Genomic DNA, 10,123 nt, shown 5'->3' on the forward strand with positions numbered 1-10,123 from the left:
AATATTTCTATAGTCAAGGACAGACATGAACGTTGACAATAGTCTTACAGCTGGAAGAGGACAGACAACCTTTAATTCTGTACAAGAAGCCTAGTTTGATTTTATATTCTCTGAGTCAAATGTAAGTATTTGCATGACTCAGCAAGAGTAGTATGGGTGCCATTTAAAGTTTTATCGACAGGATACGGCAGAGTCACTGATGGAGGTGGAGAATACCATGTACTTGGTCTTTTCTGCATATCTGTTATTTATATATAATGTAAACGGCAGTGGACCAAGGATAGACCCCTGTGGCACCCCATTTCTGATGGTAAGAAGGCTTGACTGAGTACCATCAGCAACAACAGTCTGAGCTCTCTCTGCAATGTGAGAGTGGGACCAATTAAGCATGGCTTCATCTAAATCTATTGACTGTAGTTTATGAGGTAGGATTTTATGATCAACAATATCAAATGCTTTTGAGAGGTCAATGAAGAGAACTGCACAAAATTGTTTTTTTTTATTCAGGAAGGAGAGGATGTTGTCAGTGACTAAAAACTGCAGCTGTAATTGTGCTGTGACCCAGGCGAAAACCAGACTGTTGTGGCTGTAGTAAGTTTAGTGAATCAATAAAGGCTCATAGTTGTAAATTAAACAACAATTCTAGGATTTTTTCTAAGACAGAAAGTTTAGATATTGGAGAGTAGTTCAGAGACATCACCACTTTTGTGTAAGGGTACTACTAAGGCACTTTTCCACAAAGCTGGAAACAGCCTGTTAAAAAGGTTTGGTTAAAAATATGTGCTAAATGTGGACAGATTAAGGGTGCACTTAGATGAAGAAGATATGGGTCAAGATTATCTGTGCCACTGTCTTTGCATGCTTTTAACCTAAGCAGAGCTTTGTGAACATCTACACTGCTTCCAAACAAAAAGAAAATTTGCAGTCAGAAGAAGCTGAGGCTTTGGGGACTCTCTGTTGGACAGATATGGTAATTGTCTACAGTTGAATCTGCAGACATATTATTAAATAAAAGAGGAGAAGAAATGGTGATTAAAAGCTTCAACTATGAATCATCTATTGGAAATATGACCAGATTTGATTTGTGGTGGGAGACATGACTCTGAATTCTTAAGAGATACTATAGAGTTCCAAAATTTAGCCTTGGTCAAGGCTTTGTCTCTGTTGTGGATGGTGTTGGAGAGTTGTGGGGACAACCAAGGACTGTATCTGTTTTTAATTATATGTTTTTTATATAAGGGGCATGTCTGTCAGCAATAACATTAAAAGTTTTCAGTGCCACGGCAGGATCAGTAATAGAGAAAGTATTATCAGTGTCAGAGATGGACAAGATGGACAACACAGTTACAACATCCTGAAGATTAAAATTCTAATAATTTCTTGTGGTGGTAATTTGAGATTGAGATTTAGGGATTTTGGTGTCTCTGACACAGGCAATGGGGCAGTGATCACTAACGTCAAGGGCAAAAACTTCAGATGCAGGGTATTTGTGTGGTCTTTTAGCAAATATCATATCAATCAATGTGGAGTTAAGAGGATTTTTGACATTTGGTCTGGTGGGTTTGTTTTTGAGCTGAAAACAATTAAGTTCCAGGCACTGTTGTTTTAATTTGTTAGAGTTGTCAGAGAGTCAGTCCAGGTTAAGATCCCCCATTATTATTAATTCAGAGGCATACAGTGACCAGAGCTTTGCAATGTCCTCCAAAGCATCAAAATGTGCTGAAGGGGGGTGATAGATACCAAACAATGGTCCAAGGTGATTTGTGAACGGTGAGGTAGTCTTTTACATAGATCACAACTCCGCCTCCCTTACTTCTTAGACCACATCTAAAAACATTGTATCCATCTATAGTAATGTCATTATTTGAGATCTTAGGGGAAAGTCATGTTTCAGACAGAACAAGAAGATTTGGGAAAGTTTCATTTATCAAAATGTGGATATAGTCCATTTTTGGGAGCAGGCCTCTGATGTTTAAATGCAACAGTCTGAGTCTGTGGCGTACTTTAAAGTCTTGAGATGATTCAAGTGTAACATGCTCTTTACATGTATCAAAGGGTGGCACTCTGGTCAGTCTGTTAGAAATCAATTAAAAGTAAAAAAAAATCATAGAAAACACATTGTAGAAGAGTAGTTAAAAACTAAAAAGAGCAAAATATGTGGCAACGATCAAGCAGCAACCAACCACACAGTGTCGCACAATGATGACGGTACACAGGACCATCTAAGAAGTCGTCATTGGAAACTGATATCTTTCAATACTGTAAACAGGACATCATAGACAGTGTACCTGTTGCCATGTTCACCTCATGCATGGCATTAACTGCTCGAGGGTATCATTTTATTCTGGTTACTCATCATATTACATGGTGTCAGAGGTATGAATGGGAAAAGCATTTCTACTGATTCCAGATAAGTCAGAAAATTGAACAGTTTTTAACTTCCCTCCATGTTGCCTGCACCCAGAGCTCCCCGCTCATTTGCAAAAGTCCACTGGGTGACACAAAACACATCATCTGGCTGCAAATACTGATCATTTTCATCATCACTTAATTTGTTTAATATTTTCCTCATTCAATCAATTTATCATATGGTTCATAAAATGTCCAAAACTAATAAAACATCACAATTTCCCAAAGCTCACATTATTATTTTCAAATTTCTTGTTTTGTTTGACCAATAGTCTATAGATATCTCATTTGCTATTATAAAAGACTTTAATATTCACATTTGAGACGCTGAAACCAGTGACTTTCTGGCATTTTGCGTAAAAAAATGACTAAAAAGATGAATCAACCATCCAAATAGTTGCCGTTTAATTTTCTGTCAATCAACTAATCATTACAGCTCAGTGTGTTCTGTGGATTATCCAGAGTAACAGGGACATGTTACTGTTTACTTTTTGAAATGTCATGTTTCAATGTTTTGAGCACAACAAACTAAATCCCATTCTCCTCCATTGTATTAGAGTGGAGGCAGAAATTTCAGAGACAGATATCTGAAAACCTGGACAAGTAAACAAATACTACCTGCGTGGAGAGAAAACATTGGAGGGGAGTGTGTTATTTTGATCATTTGAGTGGAGCTACCCTTTTACATGGAGTGGATTTCAATTTGATCTGATAACTAAACTGTAAAGGGATTTTTAGATCTTTTTTTCACTTTACTATATTCTGCACCTTATGTTGGACTTCTCCACTCTCCCCCTGATAGAATGCAGTATTTACTGAGTCAGCAGTAGCTCAGAGTGCTTTGTGTTATGAAATGGCGCCCCCTGGCCATCATACCTAAGAAATTCTTAAAGGGATCTCTAATTTAAAGATAGATTCCAAATTTACTGTAATTTCGGGGGCAGCTCAAGCTATTTAATTTTATTTTTACATATAAATTGTCAGATATGTGAATTAATAATATTTACAAGTATTAATGGCCGCAAGAATAACATAATGTAAATGTGTAAATGTAAGTGATTTTGTACCTACATTTTATCTAACTCTTTCCCAAAGCATCTTACACTGAGTGATAAATATGGCTATTTATTTTTCTGTATGCAATTATGCATGCTGAGAAACCCATGTAGTCTGGCTCTATGATTCCTGTAAGAGAGACAAATAATGTTGTTTTAATGATAGAATATAATAATATAATGTTAGTAATATGCATGTTTGATATATGACTCTCCCATCCACATGCTGGCCTGGCCCTCACATGATTGGCTGATTCTGTTTATCCCTAATTAGCCTTTCATAGGCCTTATTGGTGTGAAAGATGATGAATGAACATGAATAATCAAATCATGGACATTAATAATATATTCCACACTCACCCTGTCATCAGTAGAATGGTATGCCTCAAATACAAGCAGCTAATGTTGCCTTTTTTGAATTGTGTAATAGGCTTATTAAAAGTAGAGCACCTATTTTTCATACGCATTCTGAACTCCTGACTGAAGTCCTGGGTTTGACATACAGTATCCTGTTTGGAGACAAATCGGCACTCCCTTTCTATTAAAGACAAGGTGGAAACAAATGTACTTCTAAAGAATGAAAACCCCCTTCTACTTCCATGTGGCCCAAAGACCAGTACATTTACTCAAGCACTGTACTTAAGTACAATTTTGCGGTAGTTGTACTTTACTTGAGTATTTCCATGTGATACTACTTCATACTTCCACTCCACTACATTTCAGAGGGAAATATTGTACTTTCTACTCCACTACATTTCAGAGGGAAATATTGTACTTTCTACTCCACTACATTTATTTGACAGCTTTAGTTACTGTTCAGATGAAGATTTGACACAATGGATAATATAACAAGGTTTTAAAATACAACACATTGTTAAAGATGAAACCAGTGGTTTCCAACCTTTTTGGCTTTTGACCTCTTACAAAAAGCAGTGTGTAGTCGGGGTAGTCAGATGTCTGAGTTGTTAACAGCTCCATCAAATTGTGATTTTTGCTTCTAAACAGATTTTTGTATCAGAACTTTGTTTTTTTCTTCTTTTGGATTCAGTGTTTTTGGAGCTTGACCAGACTAGGGACCAGTGGTGGCTGGTGACTCAAAAAAGGGGGGACAAGAGGAAAACCAACATGGAATCTTACAACAAACCGCATCAAACTATATCATTGTCCCCCAATTTTATTGGCCAATAAATCAATTTGCTTTCAAAAACGAAAACACTTGAGTGGTGAAAAGGCTGCTTATTTAAAGACATTCAGCATAAACATACTGTTTCTAAACAAAGAAATGCTCATTTTAGCCGTGGAGTGGTTCAGAATGTGTCATTTTACCAACAAAGTGAAATTCAAATTTATAGAATTATAGAATCAAAAACAGACAACATATCACATGATTTACACGTGTTTCCTATGTACTTTCTTAGTATACAGAAATATATAAAGTACCACAAAGCTTATAATCTGATACAGGAACAGATCAGTGCTGAATATTAGAAAGACTGAACACTAAAAACATTCACAGATCTAAAAGTGTAGGTTCACATCAGAAAGTATTAATGCATGTATCAAATACATGACTTACACACTCTTATCAATGTGCACGACACAAAATATAGTCTACAAAGCTGATATGCTAACACTAGGGGTGCAACGGATCACAAAACTCACGATTCGGATCGAACTTTTGCCCATGGTCTTAAATGAAAACATTTAAGATGTCCAATGTTCAAATAAAATCTTAAAATATATAAAATATTCAATGCTCAATTATTGTTAAATTAAATTGCAATATGAAGCATGATACCTTCCTCTTTTAAACACAGTAGTGAATGAAACAGCCTGTGTCCACATCATCAAAACTTGATGATAACTTACAAACATGAATACAGTCTTGTCCTGCAGCTTGTTGAACGAGCCAAAAAACTAGCATTCACCACTAGCAGCTACGTTGCTAATTAGCTGCTCAGCTGCAGCACATTAAACAGCAGGTAAACGTACCTGCAAATGTCACTTTGGACCCGTTAGATGCTGGTTTGATCGTTGCTCTTCAAAATCCCTGTTAGCAACATGCTTTCTGTCCATGACTTATACTTACAGCAGTTTGTTTACTTTGCCTTAAATGAGACATTAAATTTTGCAATTGATCCGCAGTTCAGATGCATTCCGAACCGTGGGGGGCGATCCGTACGAATCACGGATCAACTATGATGCATTACACCACTAGTTACACTTGCTCTTCTAGTAACTTTAAACTTATTACTTAATATACGACTCAGCTTAAAAACAAACTGAAGAAATTGTCACAAGCAAGCACCCAGACCTCCTGCACATTCAATCACTAATCATTCAATTAAAAATTGAGTGGTTGTTGAATTCTAAATGAATGAGTGAGTAGCATCCTGCCGCTGCTGCGCCACACAGTCCAAATCCATTCTCCTGTTAGCAACATCAGTCCTTAACAGTCCTTCCTTGGATGTATAAAGAGTCCTTCAGGCTGCTACAACAAGCCAACTGTTGCGTTGGCTAATGCAAGGAGCTATCTACTGCTCGTTATCTACTGCTGTTACTCTGCCTTACAGTGGAGAGAATTGAAGATGACATCTAGAAACTATCATTGGACCAACGCAATGTGAATGTTGCATTCTGGTTGTTGATTGGTTAGGGAGGACGTTCTCCCTTGGCGCGTCATTTTACGTGTTTTGGCCAATCATAGATTAGCATGAAAAAAAATGAGGTACATTAAATCGATGTAAGAATCCCGCCCTGCGGAGGACAGCAGGCACCCGTCCCATGGATGTATTATAAGAGCTGGATACCAGACTAAAAATGGCGCCCATTCAGTCTTTTTAAAATCTATCTTTTGTGAGTCACCTTCCTTTATGAAAGAATAATACTAAATGGCTGGGGTAACCCTTTAAATGAGTTCAGAGTTCACCACAACAGCATTAAACAACTGTGTGATTTGTGTTCATTTATTTCTGCTTTGTTCCTGTTCCAGCGGGGGTTCCCTTCCTGATCACAGCAGAGCTGTTTAAACAGTCCCACCGCCCAGCAGCCTATATCGTAGGAGGATCACTCAACTGGCTGTCCAACTTCACAGTGGGCTTCGTCTTCCCCTTCTTACAGGTGAAAGCCTTTGCTGTGCTGCCCTGCATGAGCTTTAAGCTTCATTTATACTTGATGCAAGGGGTTAAAGGTAGGGTTCACATCTTTTCAAGTATGTCTTAAAACAACAGTCATGAGCCAAAATGAACATTGAAATAGATTTTCTTGACATAATCATTCCTCCTCTTCTTACTGACCATTAGAAGATTCATTCATAATGCGCTTACAATGTAGTGATGGGGGACAATATCTACAGTCCTCCTTCTGTGCAAAAATGTATTTAAAAGTTCATCCGAAGCTAATATGAAGCTTTAGCGTCCAAATGATTCAAATCAAGTACATACCTGACTGTTGTTTTAAGACACACTTGAAAAATTGTGAACCTTTCCTTCTAAGTTTTAGACTTCACCCATTGATATCACCACAGCAACATTAGACAGGTACTTCCAGCAAATCCTCACCATGACAAAATATGTCATTTGTCCATGCGCTCTAGAACAACACATAGAAGTGTTTTCTAATCAGCTACTGTGGTCAGAACAACACCATTTGTTTGTCCTTTCCAAAACCCTTTAAATCTGGAATCTGTTGATTTTGCAGTCACATAACTGGAGGAGAAGGTGTGCTGCAAGGCAATGTAATGACACAAAAATATACCAAGTCTCTTATGTGTCACAAGCCTGAAGCATGCAGGCATGTTTGTGTTGAGCATGTAACAGTAAGCCATAGAAATAGTGTAGTAACTGGCCAATCTGAGCTGGCTATTTAAATTACCTGCAATTGTCAAGCTCATGAGGAACAGAGAGGGCATCCCACATGATCATCTGGTCCCCAACAGGAACTGCCTCAGACTCCTGTTTGGTGGAGATGAATCATGAAGGATGAGGCAGTGAAAACACTGCTCCAGTGATGTTTATTCATTTGCCTCACTTACATTATAATGTTGTAATGACTATAGGCTGATACCAAACAGCACCGGATTCTCAGTGTAAACAGTCTAACCTCTCCTTGCATCAAGTCTGCTCCATATTAACCTATGACAGCATAAATTCTCATCCTTTTTCTTCAGCTTTGGTCTGTTTTGAGTTTGAACAGAGTTAAACTCTTTCCTCTTTGGATTAAATGCTTCATAGATCGCTTCTCTCATGCACTGAGTTCTAGAAAACAAACATGCTGTTAATCAATTCTCAGACTCTCGGTCTCAAACTCAATTTTCTATCACCTTCTCTCAATCTGTCACATCCAAACATAGATGTCAGCCGGGTCGTACTGCTACTTAGTGTTTGGCAGCATTTGTCTGTCTGTGGCCGTCTATGTCTACGTTGTCATCCCTGAGACCAAAAACAAGACCTTCATGGAGATCAGCCGGATGTTCTCTAAGAAGGAGGCCATTCTAGAGACCCAGGGCCTGATCCACGTCGACCAGCTGAAGCTAAAGAAGATGAACGGCTACGGTGGCCTGGAACACACATCACTGGAGTTCGACAGCTCTTCCTCTGTACCTTAATGAACATTCAGGTTCTCGCTGGGACTACAGATCCAGATTGTACACATTAACCAAACACTTACTCTGGTCGGGTAAAGCTGGACGTTTCACTTGGATCATACTCAGGTTCAAAACATTGCTGAATAAACAGTACATTATGTGGTTCTGAAATGTGCAACTTCTTATCGATTTCATGTTTTAGTCAGTCTAAGCCATTAAAGAAAAGTTAGGACTATGGAGATGTCCTTGCTTTCAGTAATCATAACACTGTATTCACCCAGGTAATTGTTTAGATCTAGGAACATGGAAACATCACTGAAAAGAAGTCCAATAAGTCAAGAAACATGAGCAGTCAGATGATCAGACTTATAAACATCCAGCTTAGTCCAACTCATTTAAAAGAGAAAATGAAGGCAAAGTCGCAGCTGACAGACCTAGGAATGAGGCATTATTAGCAAAATTTTAGGTGTACTCTCTTTTAGGGATGCAACTAAGGCTTGAATGATTACTTTCATTTTCTATTAATATCTGCTGATTATTTTCTAAATGAAAACTCATTGTTTGGTTCATACAATGTCAGAAACTAGTGAGAAATACACATCACCATCTCCTAAAGTCCAAGTTGATGATATCAGATGTCTTATTTTATCTGACCAACCATCCAAAACTTAAAGACATTCAGTTTACTATCACATAAGACAAAGAAAAGTGACCAATTCACACAATTTAGATGCCCGAACAAAGGAATGTTTGGTTGATTATCAAAAGTTGAGTTACCAATACTTTTTCTGTCAATTTACTAATCAATGAATTTTTTCAGCTCTACTCACTTGCAGTCTGACCACCAAGTGGTTTAGATAGACATTTGTTTCCCACCTGTCTGATTGTCTGACTGCTCATGTTTTCTTGACCCGTCATTCTTATTTTAGTGATGTCACCATGTTTCCAGATCTCAGTGATTAAGTGCAACGCATAACTGGCACGCAGCAGAGCTCTGCATCATTTAATCAGTGGACACCTGCAGTACACACTGGGCACGTCAGAAAGATAGATACAGTAGCCAGGATGTGCTGAGGCAGTGTCAGAACAGAACAGTTGCATAGCTTGACAAGTTTTAATCTCCGGGCACTTATCACAATGGGTTAGTATTACTGGGGGTGGAGGGAGGGTGTCTATCACGGCACTTTAATAAAAAATGTCATGTTAATTGTAGTAGTGTTTGTAATATAATGTGCACTGCTTGCTGCAAGCTACCATGTACCTGTATCCATTGTTTGAATGCTAGCAGTGCTTAAGTTGTACATACACATGTCCCACATGTCAGCTTAGTAACACACAAACAATTAAAAATATAATTTAAGGGTAGACTCAACAAAATGATCAGAGCTTGTGGGAAATGAAGTATGTGCAGTATCAATGAGTGACAGAAATTAACCTTTTAAAAATACATTTTTGAATATTTTGGATATTGCAGTGAGAAATACTCTACAATGTGAAATCCCAATATTTATGCATGTTTTTGACTGTCATGTTGTTTTTGTTGCAAAGTTATATTACTTGTTAATATTGTTTCACTTGTAGTTAAATATAAATCCTTGTACCAGCTCTTAATACTCAGTCATTTAACAGACTGTATCAGAGCACTCTGTACTATCTGTGCTGTACAGTAAAGTCTGTACAGTAAAGTGTGCTAAAATGTGTTTTGTACAAACTGTGCAACCCAGTTTGTTTCAATACATGGAAATATACATAAGCATTTTTTTTTTAATTGTGTTCAAAGATAACTACGTGAATTAAATAATATTGTAATACTGTGTCTTACTGTTTTTTTTGACAGTTATTCTCAAACACATTTGCCATCTCTCCAATAACATTCTTAAATATGTTTTATATAACAAAATATTGACTCCACAGCTTGGTGTGGAATGTAAGAAATCATATGATGGACTATATCATTTAATGGGTTTTTGGTTTACAATGTAACAAAGTCCACAGAGTTTAGCAGTTAAGAATGCAAATTTACTTTGCACTTTAGTCCAAAATTAGTTGTTTTAAGTGAATGGGAGGTGTGGAA

General features: G+C 37.5%; 1 protein-coding gene across 1 annotated transcript in view; it reads left to right on the forward strand.

Annotated features, from left to right (window-relative positions):
• The window catches only part of slc2a15a (solute carrier family 2 member 15a), a 35,248-nt gene extending 25,385 nt beyond the window's left edge, over window positions 1-9,863 (forward strand). Inside the window, exons 11-12 of the mRNA XM_042433682.1 lie at window positions 6,457-6,584; window positions 7,816-9,863. Coding sequence (XP_042289616.1) covers window positions 6,457-6,584; window positions 7,816-8,070 — 383 coding nt within the window. The 3' untranslated portion in view covers window positions 8,071-9,863. The remainder of the gene's footprint in view (window positions 1-6,456; window positions 6,585-7,815) is intronic.
• Window positions 9,864-10,123: the final 260 nt, after the last annotated feature.

This window comes from Thunnus maccoyii, chromosome 14, assembly GCF_910596095.1.
Source record: "Thunnus maccoyii chromosome 14, fThuMac1.1, whole genome shotgun sequence".
In the NCBI taxonomy this organism is placed as follows: Eukaryota; Metazoa; Chordata; class Actinopteri; order Scombriformes; family Scombridae; genus Thunnus; species Thunnus maccoyii.